The 20,407-nt window shown below is 44.7% G+C and overlaps 2 protein-coding genes across 28 annotated transcripts in view; one reads left to right on the top strand and one right to left on the bottom strand.

Moving 5' to 3' along the window:
- AIDA (axin interactor, dorsalization associated) overlaps positions 1–15,090 on the bottom strand; it is a 29,055-nt gene extending 13,965 nt beyond the window's left edge. For 2 of the 3 annotated variants that reach the window (XM_054195322.1, XM_054195324.1), the window contains exons 1-4: positions 14,849–15,090; positions 11,111–11,180; positions 4,228–4,281; positions 1,848–1,902 (exon numbers count right to left, since the gene is read on the bottom strand). In XM_054195322.1, coding sequence (XP_054051297.1) covers positions 1,848–1,902; positions 4,228–4,281; positions 11,111–11,180; positions 14,849–14,958 — 289 coding nt within the window. In that variant the 5' untranslated portion in view covers positions 14,959–15,090. The remainder of the gene's footprint in view (positions 1–1,847; positions 1,903–4,227; positions 4,282–11,110; positions 11,181–14,848) is intronic. The other variant, XM_054195323.1, reaches the window with a different exon arrangement.
- A 138-nt stretch (positions 15,091–15,228) lies between these two features.
- BROX (BRO1 domain and CAAX motif containing) overlaps positions 15,229–20,407 on the top strand; it is a 28,400-nt gene continuing 23,221 nt past the window's right edge. For 22 of the 25 annotated variants that reach the window (XR_008465430.1, XR_008465429.1, XR_008465428.1 and 19 more), the window contains exons 1-3: positions 15,229–15,359; positions 17,779–17,909; positions 18,713–18,819. Coding sequence is in view for 4 of the 25 variants with exons in the window: in XM_054195316.1 (XP_054051291.1) it covers positions 17,809–17,909; positions 18,713–18,819 (208 nt within the window). In the remaining 21 variants the exon portion in view is untranslated. Of the gene's footprint in view, positions 15,360–15,387; positions 15,986–17,306; positions 17,419–17,778; positions 17,910–18,712; positions 18,820–20,407 lie in introns of those variants that run through there. The other 3 variants (XM_054195319.1, XM_054195320.1, XM_054195317.1) reach the window with 3 other exon arrangements.

Raw genomic sequence — 20,407 nt, 5'->3', positions numbered from 1 at the left:
CAGATTTTTTTTTTTTAGCTTCTTCTGGTGGAAAGCAAGAGCAAATTGACAACACACAAATTAAAACACTTCACGGTGTATTTTGTGCAATGGCTGGTGTTGGCCTGATTAAAATTTACTCTATTCAAGATATACTTAAAAACCACAAAACAAAGGCACAATTCAGAGAGAAAGAGACCAGAACAATCCAAGTCAGACAGCAGCATTAAGAACATCAATGTTCAATTGTTGTTGTAGAAGCACCCATTCTCCCCCAAGGAAAACAACTCAGTGTCTTTGAAAACTGATGGCCACACACTCTTCCTCAGTTTTAATATAGTTGCTTGTTGTATGAAATGTGGGCTCAATGTGCTTCACACTGTTGAACAGTTTTTTTGACAGATTAAAAAAAAAAAAATCAGTTCTCTGATGGAGGGAAAGATAAGCAACAGGACTCTTGAAATTTTGGCTTTTACGAAAAGGAGGCATTTCAAGGGAAGCTTTACATCTGTTGGCAGAATGTAAATTCTGACTAAACCCTTCGATAGTCACTTCCTTTGATTTGCAGAACAATTTGATGAATTAAAACATGATTCTTCTCCCTCTTCCACCCTTCAGTCACTCACGGGGCATTTGCACAACGGAGTCCGAAATCCACAGTTATTAGATGATTACAACATTTTAAATACTTTGTAAACAGAGAGCTGGAGTATCTATACAAAATAATCCCAAACCAGAGGATGCAGAGGCCAGACATGCAATATGCGGATTGTGAAAGGCCTAATACTTCCAACACACAGTTAAACCCTTTCCCAAGTTACGGTCTTCACCGACTTAGGAGTCTTGTAACATACCTTCACTTTCAACTTCCAGGGAACAGTTTAAAAGCATTTGGACTCTATGTTTTTCTAAAGGCATTAGGAACTTCAATGCAACACCCTGCTTCTTAACAAGCTTCCCTGTATGATCCTGTGCCAGTTACTTAGAGAATGGGAGTGCGAGAAACTCAGCTTATTCATGAAGTGACAACACTTGCCTGCCTATCATGCTTATCCCCAACATCCCCCTTAATGATACAACTGTGACAGGAGCAAAACAAAACCAGCTTTTGCCAACATGAAAGAAGCTCTTCCACATCTCCTGTTCCCCAAGAACAGCAGAAACGTTAGCATTCAGGATAATACTGCTTACATGTGGAAGCTCTGATCCTAAAGATGCTTTGAGAATAAAGCAGCCAGTGTTATGGGAAGGAAAATGTAGCAGATAAATAGATACTTCCTACATGAAAAAGTTATTTCTGGATTGACATACCAAGAACTGACCCAGGATCAGTTGGGAAAAAACAACATCACACCAAACCCTTCAAAGACTGACTCACATCCTCACTTTGACTCTTAACTTCATTAGTCTGGTAGCATTACAGTGGCAGGCGGCAGGTGATTGGCTACCATGAGCACAAGTTAAATATTTTCAGAAGAAAAAATAAATTTCACACTGCAAGGAAGAAGACCACAAAGCGCTGAAATCCAGTTCAAGTAAGAAATGTGCAGGTAAATTTTACAGCTGATTATATACTGTACTACTGATAGCTTAAATTATTATTTTGTACAAAAATTAGCAGCACTTATTTGAGAATAAAGACAAATACATTATGTGAAACATTAGGACTACTATACTTTGAAGTTACCCGCATTACATTAGCTAATACACATCAAGTTCTGTCTACGTGGTAACAGATATTTGGAAGAGCCACCTAAAACCAGCATTACTGTCAAACCACATTGCGGTCAGTCAGTATTCATGCTGCTGTCACATTTTCCACTGTAACGATAAACGTCACTCACTTAAAATACAAAGATACTACTTACTTGGTTCCAGCTTCTTCAGATCCTCAAGCTTAAATTCATCCTGTGACTGGGTGGACTAGGACATTACAGAGAAAGAGTTAGAACTTAGTATGCATCTTCCCCTCAGACAGGGCTACCCTATCTTAGAATAAGCATGCAAGGTGCTTCCTTTGTTCAAACATACCAGCTTACTTCAAAGCTTCAGAGTCCTAAAAAACTGAAACAAAATCTTCCCAACAGAGGCTAGGTTCACGGGTCAGGCGGAAAGTGCATTACTTATAATTTATTGAGAACAAATTTATCCCATGTTCTAAGCTCTACTACAACGTAAATATTTTTAAAGCAATTAGTTGGTCTTTCATACTTACTGCGCAGAGTAACATTAAGACAGAGGGACTTCTTTTAATTCTTCCCCAGTCAAGTTGTTCTGAAGCAAGATCAGCTGTAAGACTACACTGCAAAGCGACGCTCCAACAGGAGCATTCACAGTTCAAGACACACGTCCAACATTGTAACGCTGGCACAAATTACAGTAAACAGGATGAGCTTGACAAAACACTCAGCTAAGAGCTCACTGCAAATGGAAGAGGGATTCCCAGCTCTCCTTTCTCCAACTCTGATGGTGCAGTTTCCTCATCTGGCTGTAGCACATGTCTGCTTCTCAGCAAGCCTATTGGACTCGCTAACTCAACGGAAAAGTTATAATTTTTTTATTCTGAGGTAGTTCACTGACAGTTTGATAAGCTGAACTAGCCTATTCTGAGATGACAAGTGGCAGAGCCAGCATAAGAAAAATAGCGCAAATACAAGGATTGACACTGGACATCCTCTTTCAGGCAGAGGATCAGGTCTTACCTGTTGTGTCATTGCACCCTTGACGTCTCTTAAGATTACCCATTGTTTTCAACATTTCTTCAAGGCCCAGCGGTTGTTTGTTTTTTTTTTTTTTCTCTTTGATTTTACCCAAGTGTCAAAAGGGACTTTTTGCAAGACTACAGAAGGACCGTAAAGCAGCTATACCCATACTGTTAGAAGAATGGGAAGAGATGACCACACTTGCTAACTGCTTTAATCTCTGCTAAGAAACTGGAACAAAACCACAGCAAGTAAAACACTCCCCAAAGCGAAGTGGAAGAAAAGTTCTAGTACCCTCACACAAGGTTATAAAATCCTTGAGTTACTGCTGAGGGACCGACAGCAAGGAAGGCTGTTCTTGCAAGACATCATCTCTTCAGTTTGGCAGGTTATGACATTGCTGCACCTTCTGCTGTTGCTCTGAGGCACGACCCAACCCATGAAGCTGTCCCACAGTGGAACACACCTGCCCTCATCACAAAGTCACAGGGAATCAGAACAAGCACAACACTGTTCAAACACCCCACATTTATTTTAGATTAAAATAGAAAGACAGCTAGAGATAACCAAATAATTCTTCAAAGGTCACACAGCCTCAAGACTGGTCAGCCCCCACCTCATCAGTCCAGCTCCAGCATGACGACTAAGTTGCCACTGCATCACAGCCTCTCAGACAAATGAAGGCAGCACAGTGGAGCTGCTAAACCTTGTACAGCAACATGAAGTACTCAGGAGCGCTGCCTTGAGCAACTCAATGCAAAATTAGCCTGTCACCACTCTTTGTCAGTAAAGAGGTAATCCAATAACCCAAACTGTGCTTCAGTTCGTTCATCCCTCCCCTGCCTCTTTTGGCAACTTCTCTCGCTTCCCTTTTGTTTTGGGGATAAGATTGTGCTGATGGAAAAAAGAAACTCACTTCCATGACACCTACATCCAGTCCAGAAAAAGAGTCCAAAGAGTAGCTTCTAAATCTGGATGGGGCTTTGAACAACCTGGTCTAGTGGGAGGTGTCCCTGCCCATAGCAGGGAGGTTGGAAATAGATGGTCTTCAAGGTCCCTTCCAAACGAAACCATTCTATGATTTTCACACATTTGCCTACAGCACTGACAGTTTTCATGACTGCTACAAAGTAATTTTTATCATTTTTATTCTACACACACATTCTTTCTTGTGCTCTATTATGATTTGTGAAGTGGCTGAATTAGATGCAAGGGTCACTCTGGGGATCTTTTTACCCTTGCACACAGGTTAGGAAGACAAAGTAATCATTTCTGAAGGAGTAAAATGAGGTAAAGAACCAAAGACACAAAAGCTGCAGTTAAATTCCTGTACAAACCCTAATACATGCTCATATAAGCACTTAAAGGTTTTTAAGGCAGCCCCTTGGGGCATCATGCTGACAAACTGGAAAGTCCAAGTGTTCAAGTGTTTGTTCACTCTGTTTTCAGAAGTTTTGGCTATGTCTGAAGACATTAAACTAGTTTTGAAAAGCTCTACAGTTCCCTATCACTAAAGTATGAAGTCACATAGGAAAAAGAGCTATACCTGTAAAGCTGCACTTCTCAGTTCCAAGCATGTTGCAATTTTAGCTATGGTTTTCTGTAAAAAAAAAAAAAAAAAGAAAAAATAAATTTACTTAATTTTGTACTGAAACTGCCTTCTTCCACATTCATATTTGTTTAAAATATAAATACAAACAACCCGTTTTCTTGCAAAGATTTCAGATCTATTATTCAGTACCAGATCATCCAGCATCAAAAGCTTTTTTAGACACAAGCAACATTTTCTGAAAGCGCAATAGATGAAACAGACATCTGCCACTTATCCCCCCTCCCACCACTCATCAACACAGATGGGGGTCATTCACTCAGCAGAAACTGTAATAATGCCTACTACAAACCATAAATTGTTTATAAACTCAACTGCTCTGAAGTGATAGGTGAGAGCAAGGAAAAAAAAAATATCCAACTGAACAGTGTATTACCTTCTGAGAGCTTGAGTGGTTTGTTCTAATTTGCCCTTTTAGGAGTCACGCCCACAGTTTCCCTGTTGGGTTTATAATCTCAGCAGACCAGTTCAGCCCTCCTCAGAAATTACAGAAGCCCAGTATCTCAGCACTGAAAAAACACGGTCCGCTTTTGTGGGTTTTGGTGGGAGGGGGAAGTATAAAGGCGGATTATTTTTCTAGCTTTCTATTTTTGTAATTTTAAGACATTTAAACTCCGAGTGAAGCATGAAATAGGTTCTTTGATTCAAACTTGTCAGCTATCTAAAATACTCCTGAGCAGAACTATGAAGTAATTTCTTATTTTAATTTAAGAATGTAGAAAGAGGGAAGGGTTTCAAAATAGGCCATTGCTAGCAGTCTTACTTTAAAGGCAGTGCTACTTAATCTTTTATGTCTCACAAAATAAGAAGCTCCAGCAACAGTCACATTTGTTTCTATTATTACCAGCCAAAAGGAGGAGTTAAGACTTCGGTAACTGACAGCAAGTGGACGTAACTGCACAGTATATTTTACCTTGCCTGACTATCACAAGTTTGTTCATGAACTAAAAGGTTTTAGTGAAGAAAAACTAAGACTATCCGCAGAGATAAGGGCCAAACATAATTCAAAGTGCTCTGTGGAACATTTATAGGGCAAAAAACCCAGCAACAATGAAGCTACAAAGCAAAGCACTTTATTTTCAAAGTAAGTTTTCCCCCCAGAAGGAAGATTAAAGTTGAAATACGCACCTGTAACTCATTCTCTCCTTTTAAATCAGGCAGTATAAAAACAGCTCCCCCCAAGCTGGATGCACGGGGAGAAAAAGATCTCCTACAGCACAACTCTTGCATCTAAAGATCTTCAAGGGTATGGGCATCTGGCAAGTTATGTGGTATCAATCAAAAGCCAAAACTTCCCTTTAAAGGAGGGTTACATTTTAGGGCTCCAAGAGGTTTGTAGCAGCAAATAAAAAAGCTTTTATCTACATGCTTTCACAACTACCTTCCCCAGTCATCTGCCCTGACTCCCCTGCAAAGGGATGTCACAACTCCTTCTCACACAGCTCCTGGGCCACCACTAGTTTCAACAGGCTGGGCTAAAAGCTAAGCGGCTCCAGTTTCAGTTCACCTTACGCCACACAAAGTTGGAAGAGTTCAGGAGCTGAATCATAAACAGATCAGACATCAATACCTCAAGGACAGAGCCAACAGCTGGAGTGTGTCAAAGCCTCAGATACCTGATTTTCATCTGACATCACAGCCTCATCAAAGTTTTCAAAGCCCTTTCTCCCTAATTGGTATCTCCTCTAGTCTTAAGCACTCTGTTACAACATGGCATTAGCCCAGACTTTACATCCTCATAGTTTGTATTACTGTCCATTGTATGGAGGTCTTATAAAAAATTCAATTCTTTTGAGCACCTTCCAGGAAAGTAGCAAGTGATGCATATTAGCACAGGACACACATTGTTTTCTCCTCTACCTAGGATGCAGCACATGCAGCGGTGTGCTATTTGAGAATTTTAGTATAGACCAACGTCACCACATGCTTGCATGCAAGATGGCAGAGTTAAAACAATAGTACAGCTCCATTTCTGTGGAGGTTCATTTTGTAGTCTAGGTTCAGTCAATAAACTTCTACCTCCCTGAAATAAATTCTGCCACATAACAGAAATCCATGGCTGGATCTCCAACGTAGCTTGGAAAAACAGAGATTTTTTGAAAGAGACAGGAATATATAGTACTGGATTAATTTTGATGCTTTCAGACCCAGACTCCATACAGGGGTGTTGTGGATTTACATATACCTTCAGGCTGGATGGGAGGACACCAGGCAGTACTACAGAAACAGGTTCTCTGTCTTCAGGGTAAGAACGCACTACATTCATCTAATCAGCTGCAGTGTAACAAAAGGAATTCCTTTTTATATTTGAGAACATCTGGAAAGATACATTTGCAAAGGTAGAATCTTAGAGGAAGGTGTGAAGTAATGGGTAAAAGAAAGGAATCCAGAGGTTCCCTAGGGACGGGAGGGGAAATCTCTAAGGTTTGACTGCAGCTCTAACATTTGCAAAAACCCAGCTGTTCCGATGGTTTGGGTGTTGATTGCTGAGCAAAGAGTATGCCCATTCTGTGTTAGATCAAAACCCCTCCAACTCCACCACAGAAAGAGGGCTACGAGTTCCCAGGGTGCCAGCACACAGTCCCTGTGCCCCACGACAGACACAGAACATGTAAACAGAGTTTCATATGGCTCTTCCCCTCCCAGTCTCGCATGCAGACCATTAAACCCACACTGTAAATGAGGTCTCAAGAAGCACTGCTCAACCCCTATCTCCTTTGTCAATTCACCAATAAGCTCAGCAAAACTCCAGTTCCCTATCCTGCAGACTCCTAACTGTTTTCCTAAAACTGCCTGAACTCGGTACCTCCTAACAGGACCAACGGCTATACAAAAATGTGTGTCCTCTGGCTCCTGGGGGTTGAAGGGCAATAATGGCTCTAGAAACAGATTAATTGAAGAGAGTTTGGGAGTCTTAAAATAGTAAAGAATAGGTTTTATATGGAATCTATTGAAATATGGCAAGCTCCCAGCAGGCATTATTCATAACTATTTTTTTAAGGGACCACACCCAACCCAAAAGTTAAAAATGCAGCTAAACACTGCTATCATTTTCAGCTGCAACTATCCCATGCAAAGGCTCCTTTTTGCAGCAGGGAAAACACTCTGCATCTCATTAGAAAGACTGAAGCCATAATTAACTTTGCTAGTTTAAAATAGTTAAGATTCAGTTTTATGTAAACTCGTGATTAGACAGGGAAAAAGTCAGTTGATCTCGTAGTCAAGGTTTCTTCAGTGCAGTTGTGTGAGTAATGACTGTGCTAACTGTAATGCAGTCAAAGATGTTTGCATAAATACAGAGCCAGAGCAGAGTTTGGCTTTAAAGAGAGGTCTAGGCTGTTAGGAGACCAGTAGTTTAATGAATCATGCTAAGACTGTTCAACAGTGCTCTTATTGCAGCAAGTTGCCACTGCAGAAAAAAAAAGCATGGTTTTCTAATACTGAAGAAATCTCAGCCTAGCACAAAAACAGTTACACGAGAAGCAACAACTGCGGTTAGAAGAGGGCTTTAAAGGTCAAATTTATTGCATAGAGAACTGGGTGAGAGTAACGATAGCTGGAGGCAAGCTGACAACCATGGCCAAGCCTAACTGAAACAATTCATGTAGCAAAACACAGTGGTTGATGATGAATGAAGACAGGATTTTTTAGGAAATTAAGGTAAAACAAAGAACATCAGGATGCAGATGTTAAGACTGAGGCAAATCCACCAGTAACTATCTGTTAGTATTCCATGCACGCAGCTTTGAGGAGATGAAATTGTTGCACCGCCTCCTTAAAGCTGTTGCAGGGTGACTAGATTTAAACACAATGATTTGTTGTTTACAGTATTTATCCGCAGAGAAATACTTCAACAAAATTCAAAATCACTAATGAAGATTCCATCACTGTCAATTATCCAAGTCAAGACAGAGCCTTTCCCAAGGACTAAAACTCCAGAATTACATCCAGCAGTAAATGTAAGATGACAACGTTCCAGAATCTGAAAAATCCAGGAATGAACAGCAAGTTCTGGAGACTAGTCTGCTCTATCAAGGGAAGGAGCATACAGTGTTTCAAAACAGACTCTTCAGATCAAGAGCAAAAAGGCAAGATATGAGTATTTAGAAGTCTGAATTCTTACCATAAACAATACATTTATTATAAGATAAATGATAACTGGCTCACAGTATGTCTAGGAAAGAAATCGGTGGTATCTGTCAAGCATTGTTAGATTAACAGATTGTATGATTATACTAGCAAGTAACATACCATCAATTATGGTGTGGCCATATCTGCACTGTAACACCACCTGTGATGCATGAAATAAACCCAAATATGGAAAAAGTTTATACAAACAGATGGGGCTGAGGATTTGAACCTAGCCTTGCCCTTTCCCTGTAGCTGTAAAGCTAGTAGTTTTCCCTTGGTACAGAGGAATCGCTGCCGAAATCCATCTTCCCCACTGAGTACGTCAAGTAAGAAACAACGACAGCCTCGCAATAATTCTTAGCAGTAGGTATGCTCCTTTGCAAAACAGCTAACTGTAAATCTACACAAAGACTGGAAGAAGGGTAGATCAAGCAACTGGAAATCATTATTAGCTTCACAGCCTTGCCTTCTCCAATCTATGAAATTCTGTGCACAGCCCTGGCCAGTAATATCAGATAAGTAAACCCTGAAGTTTACACACTCTTCTACATTCAGAATAATAAAGAGATGGCTCTTATATGACATACAGAACCTCAGAAAGAAAGTTATTGGGGAAAGATACTTTCTGGAAACGGGAGGAAAGCGCATATTGGTGGATGCATTGGCAGGAACTTAGTTGAGCAAAAGTAGCTGGTTTGGTATGTAGATTATTTTTTGAAGGGTGGCAAGAGAGAAGATGAATTTCTATTTAAGCAAACTGCTTGAAAACCAAAAGCATGCTAAACTTTACTCCTACAAGCCAAGTGAATGACACTAGCGATGATAGTAATTGGTCACAATCACTAGATTACACTGTCTGAGCTCCCACAGAAATAGGGAAGACCAGAACAGCAAGGACCTTAACATTTTTCTGTACAGAGTTTTAAGTGCTTCTTCCAAAGCAATAGCAAGACTCTTATTTTTGTTGTGACTAGCATTCCTCATGGTAGAGGAGGGAAAAAGAACATTCTCTCAACAAAATGTTGGGGAATTTGGCTGTGTATGTGGCTAATGAAATAGGCACCACCATTTGATAATCAGATCAAAGTTTCAGTGCATCATCCCCTTACTGATCTACAAAAAAAGGCAAGTGATATAAACCTCAACCTCTTTTGTAAGTTATATCAGCTTTAGAAACAGGTTATCACTCTGCAAGGATTCAAAACAGCCACTCCTTAGTTTTTCTTTCCAGAAGACTGTTGCGTTCAGACATGATCACAGTTGCACATCTGAGGTCAGTTATCTCTGCTTCCTGAGCCCCCCAGGCCTTTCCTCACGGCTGACCTCACTCACTTCCACAACCTGGTCCAAGGTCCTTTCCACAAGATTCAGGGAACATCTGGAAGCAAAGCCCTGTGTGGTTCTGGTTCCCATACTCACAGGAGATGATGCCTCCAGAAGTGAGATTAACAGCTTCGTCTTCATAAAATAATCATATTTTCAAAAGCACCCAGAGAGGGGAAACACGCGGTAAAGATGACTATAGCTAACAACGATGCAGAAAGCTACCAGCAAGGGACAGAGAGCAGAAGCAATCAAAGAGTAAGCAGCTGTCCAACATTAACAAAGCCCCCAAGCCTTCAGTTCAGGAAAGGTGGACCAAATCCTTCTCCAAGATTATGACTCAATTTAAGAAGATCATGAGCCTTATCTTCTTTGCAGAAGGTAAACAGAACATGGAAGAGCTGCTCTTTGCTTTTTTTATTGGTACACACTGAGGAAACAGTTACAAACCTCTGTCAGATTCTACATAAAGGTGTATTTCTTTGTAATGAGCTTCTTTAAACACATCAAGTTCATCTCCAATTTCTGTAGCCATGACCTGTTTTTGGGACCAACATTTCCAAACACAAATCCCATTACTCTAACACCCTATTACCATAGGTGAGATTCTGGGCTAGCAAAGGTCAATTTTCAGGCAATGACATTCCTCAAACAAGTGATTTTAACTGTGAAATCTGGAAATACAGGGGTTCTTTAATTTGGTATTCCTAAGAAAAACATGCCTTTATACAAGAAATGAAAATTTAGAAGGGCCTCATATCTCAAAATAAATTGTTTTGCTGAAAATGCTTCAGTTTACAAGACCTCAGCTAGCATTTTCCTCTTAAATCCTTTCACAGAATTTCATTAATATGACGCTGAGACAAGACACAGGGTTTTCAACTGAGGGGCGGGAGGAAGAAGTGAAGTAATTTCAATATTTTGAAAGACTATAAACAAATAACATTCTAGGAGACTACTAGGGAGTATTCTGCCAGGAGTCTTCCCAGTCAGGTGTTACATGTTAAGCTAAAATCCTCCTCGCACACCCTTGATGTCTGCAGTTCAAGACATTTTGTATTCAGACTTCACAACATAAGTTGTGCTAACGTTGTATAAGCAAGTTATCAAAAGGCCACCCAAAAAAAGAAACACCCAGGTTATAAAGGACTCTGGCCAGCGTGCATGACTTTCAATATTACACAGCAGAGCATTGGTCATATCTAATGACAGCAACTGTTTTAGCCACCTTTCTGTTTTTGTGCATATATTGAGGGACGAAAAAAGGTCTCGTAAGGCTCTGGTGTGTGAAATAAGAAAAACCCAACATAATACACATCAACATCTACAAATCAAGCTCCTTGACTGAGCAAACAGCAATACTCACCTTTTGATCTTCCGTGAATTCAGAGTTGTTGTGCTGAGACTGCGCCTCTTTTTGTAGATGCCTTGCTAATCTGGATGGGAGGGAAAGAAAACTGTAGAGTGGGAACACAACACAGCAACACACACCCCCCAGTCTCCAGAAAACATGACAGCCCAAAGGTCTGTGAGACTGCTGCTCCAAATAATTTTTGTTTTAACAAGGATTTCTATAACCATGATAGGCCATACTTAAAAAAAAATAATCCAGAAGATGGACAACGTATGCAACTACATTAGGCAGGAAAGACTACATATATAATGTATCAGGAAAGGACAACAGGTAAGAAGGTCCTTCTAGCCAAGAGCCCCTTTTATAAGCACTGACCTTTTTCCTCTCCCCGTCTTCTTATTTTATAACAACAAACCATACTCCCTGTGAAGGCCCACAGTGGAACAAGCCCATGTGCATTCCACGGGGAGAGTTTGAGGCAAGTGGGATTGCCAGGAGGCACAGGCACCCTAGGGGATGGCCGCAGGCTCTCCCAGCGCTGGAAGCCCAGAGCAGGGCAGCCTGGGCCAAGGCTGGCCAGGGTGTATCAGCTCACATTTGTGCCTGTCAGCATCACATGCAGAGCAGAGACCCCACCCCGTGTCACCAGGGAGAAAGGAGTACCAAGGGGTTTGGAAAGGAGCAGTAAGCAAACAGCTCCAGAAAGCGAAAGGAAACTGGAGAGGGAAGCTATGGGAAGAGTTACTGTTTCCGTCCGGGGAGGAAGGAGAACATTAAACAAGCAAAACCTCTGGGCAATTGTTGCCATTCCCCGTAAATAATTAAAAAAAAAAGCAGAGGGGGAGGAGGGACAGGGGTTGAGGGGAAACTCAGGGACAGCAGAAGCACTCAAGGCATCGCAATACGCTTCCATCTGGAACCTCAGAAGTTTGCCTTATTAAAGAGATTCAGCTTCTTGACACCACTGCAGTGGGCATTACCCTGGGTTTTTTGTGGAGGGTGGGGGAGGGTTAAAAGACATACACCAAGATGCATACACCAAACCAGGTTACTGTCAAAGCCTGTGTCAGAAATAAGAATCAGAATTCAATTATTTCTTCAGTTTTCCTAAAAAATAAACTCTCTTAAAAACACAAGGACTGAAGCCTCTGTAGCTTTTAACTACACAACCAAACAGGACAAGGTAACTGCACAACTCAGCGGTGTTGGCCCCCTTCAGAGGGGGAACGGGGCGGGGGAAGATGGTGGCTGAAAAAAGACAGCATAAACATGCATGAATCAAAATGTACACTCCTTCCCTACTGCCCCCGCCGATATAATACACAGGACATGTAGAAAGGGCACTTAAAAGTGATGATTTAAGAAAACATATCACCATAGCAGCAATATGTCACCCACAACAAGCAGCATGACAGTATTAATGTGTCTGCAAGCATCAGTAACGCAACCCTCTTCCCAATACAAAAAACCCCCACCCTAATCCAAATGAACGCATCTGGCATCCCACTTGAAGCTTGTTCAAAGTTGGATCAGACCAAGTTCTACAGACAGGGATATTCAACAGGGAAGCACCTGAATGAATAAGGGCCAATCTTTGCCCCAAATCTCCTGGAACTTCCAGGATCAACATAAAGACCTGAGCAGACATAAGTCCTCCTGGACACAGGAGGCAAATAATTGTGTTTTACATCAGCAGCCATTAAATTTGTGGACTGAACTACCTTAGATTAGGGAAAATCTCAGTGTCAGCAAGCTCACTATAACCACCTTCTCCCCAGCCTCCCTGTGCTGATCAGTACAGGCCTTACCAATGTGAGCAGCACCCGGCCAACTGCAGCAACACACTCGTTCATCCCATCACACGTTGCCATTTGAGAAGGTAACAGCATAAAGCCATGCCATTACATCTCTCTAGAGCTACAAGTAAGTATCTTGCCCTGTGCTTATTTGCAACTTCTACCCTATACATTCAAGTTGTTTTTAATTTACCTGCTATATCTACAAGAACCTGATACACTCACCGAAAAGGTTCTGCTCCTCTAGGAAATACCTCCCTGTAATCCTTTGATCTTCTCTCCCCTTTCTTCTCCCTCCTGGAACCACAGAGTTCATCTACTGATGACTACTCTATTCAGTAGAAACTCACTGATAAGGCTTGCAAGAGCAGCTTACAATACTACTCAAGAAGAGCTTTCTTACAAAGATATCACACTGTGCCAAAGTCAGAATAAAGCAAGAGCATGAAGATCACCTCATTCTCATCAGACACAAGTGATGCTGGGAGGAAGGGAACAAAAGTCATACTTCAACTCTCAAACTGCCTGCAAACGTTTAGCAACCTTACTTCTCAATGAAGCGATCTCAGAATGAGAAGCCTGAAGACTTTTCATTCTGAAGAAACATCATTACATGAAACTGGCTGCTGAGACTGCCGAGTTTAAAGCACTAAGATCCTACTGGATTCCTTGTAGATGTCCACATAAGGGCAGTTATTAAAAATATCTTCTTTTACTTTCTGATGATTGTTTTTATCTTCTGAGATACAGATCTGGAAGAGAACTTCTTTTCATCCCTGTGACAAGGTTTGTAGTAGCAGCTTGTCCTGTTCTAAAGGCCATCAGCAAACAGCAAATAACTGAACTCGCATCATCCTGTCTGGTGAGAGAATGAAATGATGAGATTATAGCATCTCATGACTATGCCGTATGCAGCCTGCAGTCTAGTGACTCTGGCAACTGAACTGGTGGCCAGTGTGGTTACAGCCAATAACTCAAATAGTCCTGAACAGTGCTAGAAGATCTCTCGGAAAGCATCTCTTCAGCTGACTTTCTTTCGGGGAACCCTCTGTGCAAACCCTCTGGACTTCTTCCAGAAAATGCACTATAAGAAACTTAGCCTACAGATCACAAGGAAATAGCTTTCATCTTCATGGTGATGAGCATACTACAGGAGAGCATTTAGACTAAAGCTACCAGGTGTGTTTCTAAGGATACCATCAACAGTGCCAACACTGGCCTGATACCAAGGGATACACGGATGGCGTGATCCCACCCAGTGCAGGACAACCTAACTGAGGCTGCGCCAGTCGCTGCCCTGCCACCACCGGGTTCCCCGCTCTCCCACCCGGGTTCCATCGGGGGTGAAACACCCAAGGGTGCGATGGGCCGGTTTTCACCCTGATGGGTCGTTTGGGGTTTTTAAGAGGGTAAGGCAGCCCATTTGCCTCAGCCGGGTGCCCCCTTCCTCACACGCACGGTGCCCGGCGGACGTGGCGATGGGATGGGGGTACCCCGGGCCACCGGCGCCTGTCGCCACGGGGCTCCACCAGCCACCAGCCTCGACGGCCCACGCCCGGGGGGCCCCGCGGCTCCACGGCCCCCACCCTCGCAGAAGGAGGGGCCGGCTCCCGCCTCACCCCCCAGCAAAGGGGGACAGCGCCCGGCCGAGCACCCGCCACCGACCAGCGGCCTCGGCGGGGCGGCTCCCAGCGAGTTTGGGCGGCGGCGACCAGCCCCCCCCCCCCCCGCCCCACCTGAGGGGACGCCCCGACCCAGGGCCCCACGCTTTATGTACCGGCGGGGCCTGAGGGGTGAGGGGTGCCGCGGCCTAGGCCCGGCGGGGCTCCCCCCCACCCTGCCCCGCCCCGGGGCCGCACACCACCCCCCCAAGCCCCGGCCCCTCGCCCGGGGTTCTATGGCCGTGCCGCGGCCCGGCGGGTCAGCGCCGGGAGCCGCCCGCCCCCGCACTCACATCTGGTACTCGTCGATCGCCTCCACCAGTTGCCCCCAGGAATCGAAGTCGGTGCCTTTCCTGAAGCTGGCGCCCCAGCGCTGCAGGAGGCTCCGGGCCGCCTCCGACATAGCCCCAGCACTAGGGCACCATGCTCACCCCGGGGGCCGGGGCACCGCGCCGGGCAGCCGCCTCCCGCCAGCGCCAGCCCCGCGCCCGCCGCCGGCCCGGCCCAGCCCAACCCCGCCGCCGCGACAACCAAACACGGCCACCGCCTCCCACCAGCGCCGCCCAGCGAGGTAGGCTGCGCCGGCCGCGCCCGCCCGCGCCATCGCTACCGAGGCGGCAGCGAGCGGGGGAGGGGGGGGGGGGGGGGGAAGCCCCATTTCCGCCTCGGTAGCTGTCATGGCGGCGGTCACGTGCCCCCTGAGGGAGCCCCGCCCTCCCAGCTGGGTCTCGGCGGCACCCTCGGCTCCTCTCCGCTCCGCTCTCGGTCCTGCCGCCGCGGGAGGCCTCCCCCTGCCGCCTCCCGGTAAGCAGCGGCGCCCCTCTACCGGTCACCCGTCACCTTGGACCGCCGTCTCTTCGCGCCTCTGTTTGTGGCCCTACCCGGGGAGGGCTGCGGGGCCTGGCTGTGCCTCCGCCGGCTGCCTCGACCCCAGCCGCGGGGTTGGCGGTGGCCTGGGGGGGATAACGGAGAGGTGTGGAGGGGAAATAACCGTCGGGATCAATGCAATCGGCCCGATACGATGTCATCGGCTCTCTGCTGGCGCTGCCTGCGGCGGCGGGCGTGTGACGCACGGCCGGGCGGAAGTGGCGGCGGGTCGTTACCGGGAGGGTCCCGGCGCCTGTGCGGGCCGCTTGTGCCGCGCTTGGTGGCGGCGGCGGGGCTGGGGGAGCCGGGCGGTACGGAGGCCACTGCTGTGAAAGGGGCTGCACGCTGGGGTGGGCCTCGGTCGGCCGGTGTGTGCGTGCCGCTGGCGACGCGGCGGGCTTCGGCGGGGCAGGCCTGAAGCGGTGGGCACCGGGCAGGGTCCAGCCGAGCTCTGCCGGGTGCGGGGGGTGAAGGCGGTGTGGACACGGAAGATCTCTCGTTAAGCGCCTGTCGCCTGGCTCGGCCGCGACTGAGGCGTGCGACGGCTCGTCTCCGGCGCGCAGGTGGGTGGCGGCGTCGTGATGGGTGCTGACACGGTAAACAAGTCTCCCGCGCGGTCAGGGAGACCCGGGCGGTGTCAGGGGATCGCTGCTTGGCACATCTCCCTTTTGTTTTGAGCAAATAAAATCACAGAACCGTTTTGGTTGGAAGAGACCTTTATGATCATCAAGTCCAACCATTAACCTGTCACCCCCAAGTTACCGCTAAACCATGTCCCTCAGCGCAACGTCTACGCGTCTTTTAAATACCTCTAGGGATGGCACCTCCACCACTTCCCTGGGCAGCCTGTTCCAATGCTTGACAACCCTTTCACTGAAGAAATTTTCCCTAATATCCTTCCTAAATCTCCCCTGGTGCAACTTGAGGCCGTTTCCTTTTGTGCTATTGTTTGTTATTTGGGAGAAGAGACCGACCCCCACCTCTCTACAGCCTCCTTTCAGGTAGCTGTAGAGAGCGATAAGGTCTCCCCTCAGCCTCCTTTTCTCCAGGCTAAACCCCCCCAGCTCCCTCAACCGCTCCCCATAGGACTTGTGCTCCAGACCCCTCACCAGCTTCTCTGGACGTGCTCCAGAATCTCAATGTCTTTCTTGTAGTGAGGGGCCAAAAATTGAACACAATATTTGAGGTGGAGCCTCACCAGTGCTGAGTACAGGGGGACGATCACTTCCCTAGTCCTACTCACTACACTATTCCTGGTACAGGCCAGGATGCTGTTGGCCTTCTTGGCCACCTGGGCACACTGCTGGCTCATATTCAGCCTGCTGTTGACAAACACCCCCAGGTGCTTTTTCACCGGGTGGCTTCAAGCCACTGTTCCCCAAGCTTGTAGCGTTGCATGGGGTTGTTGTGACCCATGTGCAAATTTATGAAGCTGCAAAGTGTTTTGTAACGATAATCTTAGACATTCAAAAAGGATTGTAAGGTGATGGGGTCTCTAGTCTGACGTCCTGCTTGGAGCAGAGTCAGCTCTGAGGTCAGACCAGGTGGCTCTGGGCTTTATCCGGTGAGGTTTTGAAAGCCTTTGAGAATGGAGGCCACATGAGCTCTTTGGGCAACTTGTTCCTCAGTTCCGCTGTCCTCATGGTGAAGAACTTTCTCCTTTTGTCCAGTGCAGACTTTCCTTGTTTCAATATGTGCCCATTATATTTCATCCTCCCACCATGCACTGCTGTTGGATGCTCATTGGAATGCTTGTGTTATATGTGTTTGATGAAATTGGGGTAAAAGATGGTTTGCTTTACCTGTACTCTACCAAACTTCCAGGTCTGTTACACGTATGTAAATATATCCATGTTTTCAGCAAGGTTTACTATGTAATTGCAGTTTCATCTATATCAATGGTGCCACGATAAAAGCTGCTAATGGATTGACCAGACCTCAGTGAATTGAGATATACCTATAAATTACATAGGAAATATTCAGCCTTGTGCAGGAGGTAACAAATGTGGGGGTTTTTTGAGTAAAAAAAAAAAAGTATGCAGTAATACAGAGCAAAGTAGATTATAGCTTTTTGTCCAAATTAAAATAGTTGCCTCAGAAAGCGTATGTATTTCTGGAAGGTGAAATTCTCAAACTAAGCACATGGATGACGAAGACAAGGTGCGTGGAAGCTTAGTGTTTCAAAGGGAAAAAAAGAAATCTAATTTATTCTGTGTAATTAGATACAACTTTGCAAATTAATTTCTTTCCTTATTGTTTACATTTGGGATATATTTTTGTGAGCTGAGGCGCATGGTATATCTAGCATCTCAGTTGTACCTGTTCCTGCAGCTATTCATTTCTTTCCACGCTTTAGGTTTGGCGTAAACAACACTACAGAAAGAAAATGACCCACTGGTTTCATCGCAACCCTTTGAAGGCCACAGCTCCCGTTTCATTTAATTATTATGGGGTAGCTACCACTCCAGCTGCAGCAAAGGTTTGCAAGTAAGTGTGCTTGTGATTAACTTCACTCTGTCTCTCACAGTTTGGAGGACATCCTTAAAAGTAATGGTTACTCTTCAGTTTTTGTTCTGAAGACGACTAGAAACGTGTAGGCTGGGAGACAATAAGACACTGATGACACTGAACGTTTAGTTACAAAGAGTGGATTATCCAATTTTCAAGTCTCTGAGTGTGTAGCAAGGCCTATTATAATAATTCAGACACAAAAAGGCTAAACATTTCATTGTCTTTCTGATGACTGTGCATTCTTCTGCAAAAGATTACTTAAAGTAATTTCCATAAGTGAATAAGGCATGAACATTCTATTGTAGATGGGAATATAATGAAAAGAGATCTTGTCTTATTTTGCAGATAGATCTATTCTTACCTCTTCACATGCTCATCCCACTCTAATATTGAAGAATATTCCTGCTTGTTACTTCCCTCCCCTCCCCCTGCACCCAGCCTCTCAGTAGTTAAAGGCATAGTTATTTTAGTTTGTGTTAGAATAATAGATTGATAATGAGTACTGATTATGCATTCCTGTCTGTCCCAAATGGATTGTTCTTTAAACTGAAGAGTCAATCGTATCTATCTAGAGGAGAAAGGAAGATTTTTTTTGTATGTGTTGGAATCTTCCTTGTAATGTACCTTTCCTTGCCTTCAGATAGCTAAATTGAATGCTTAGCTTCACTTTCTTAGCCAAAAGGGTGGTGGCATACATGGGTGGGTACTTTCTTAATATTACATTTTTGGGTAGAATTTCTTAGGTTTATTTTTTCTGGTTTTTTTCACCCTTCATACAGTGATTTGAGGCTATCTCGAACACGACTGTTGGAGCTGTTTACAGACTCGAGTTGTAATCCAGAAATGATGAAGAATGCAACTGACTTGTACTTCTCACTCTTGCAAGGTAGGAACATTTATTAGCAATACTGCCAATCCATCAAGAGGTATGTAGTTTGAGTTTTAATGACGCTTCTCAGAATGTGTGTTGTGTTAATCTTCTGTAAAGAAGCTTTGCACTTCTCAGGAAGAAGAGTGAGTATCTTCATGGGTTCTATGCTTGATTGCTTGATACCAGTCATGGATACTCACCAGGCCCTTTCTACAAGTTTCAGTGTCCTTTGTGACCCTGCCAGTACTAAGTATGGCAGTCTGTCCTCTTGCTTTTAACTTCCTTCTGCTTCCTGCTTGAGGAGAAAACATGTATTTGTCTCTTCGATCGTGGTGAATTGCTCCTTAAGTATAAATTGAGTCTATTAATTAGTTGGTAGGGGTTGCTTTTGGGTGTAAACCTACAGTTTGTCTAACGCTAGATAATAGACTTGTTGCAAGTTTACACTTCTGCTGCTGCTTGTCTTAGATGTATATATAGGTGCTCATTAGCATAGTACCTATATTTTCAGTAGATGGTCACCTATGATGAGGCATTCCCTTGAAACATTCCCCCTGCCAATATTTTGATAACCCTTTCTTAGCAGTCAGGTGCTCAGACAGGTTTCTTAGGGATGAGTTTTCAGGAACCAACTGATTCATGGGAACTGCGATCTTTCAGTCTGTGGGAAGTGAAGCAGCTCAAGTTGGTTTAGTTCCCTCAGTGCCTGGGAGGGTGTAAGCTAATGCGGCATTCTAGATGAAGGTAAGATAACAGCCCATGTAGCTGCAGACGAGATTTGGAGAGTTTCTTCAGGAAAACATCAGGCTTGGTCTCTAAAATCTTTTGCAAGTGAAAGGAACAAGTATTTTCTGTCTTTATAAATGTGACAGCATCTAGAGAGCTACAGCTGCAATAGCTGCTGTTGCAAGTCTTGAGTTCTTGAAGTCTGTAAGACCTGATCAGACCAAGGCCCGTATTACTCCTCCCTGAAAAATTCCTTGAGCCTGCATATGCTAGCATTTGAAAATCCCATAGCATGAGCTTCATCCCACTGACTGCTGCTTTCTGGGCTGCTGGACATAAAGAACCAATTTCCTGTAGACCTGGTGACAAAAAAGGTGATGACTAGGTGAGTCTGTGCTTACAAGCTCTTTTTTCCCTCTCCCTGTTGACCAGGCAGCTTTTCCTGGTATTTCCCCACTATGGTGGCAGGGACAGTCAGTCACTCACCTCGAGCAGCCTCAGCCATCCTGTACCTGAGTCAGTCCAACTCCCAACTAACGACCATACAGGACATGCAGACCTCTACAAGGTTTTCCTTGGGCAGTCAAGACTCACAGGGTTGAGTTGGTAACCTGCTGGGCAAGGAGTTTCTTGTAGTGGTGCCCTGGGTTGAGCGACACAAGATTAATTTATCTTCTAATGCTGGGAAAAACTCCACTTTTGGAAGACTTTAGTGTCTGAATTCGTGAAAATATTTACTGTATAGCCAGTTAGGCTATGTGGGATTGAAAGTCTCAGTGTTTTCAAGCCTTGCCAGCTGCAGGGATGAGGAGGAGCGAGGCCTGGGCATTTGACCCAGGCTGACCAACAAGATTATTTCAAACCATGAACGTCACAT

Source organism: Rissa tridactyla, chromosome 3, assembly GCF_028500815.1.
Source record: "Rissa tridactyla isolate bRisTri1 chromosome 3, bRisTri1.patW.cur.20221130, whole genome shotgun sequence".
NCBI lineage: Eukaryota > Metazoa > Chordata > Aves > Charadriiformes > Laridae > Rissa > Rissa tridactyla.
The sequence above is the reverse complement of the archived record's forward strand: the minus strand, read 5'-3'. Positions and strand labels throughout refer to the sequence as shown.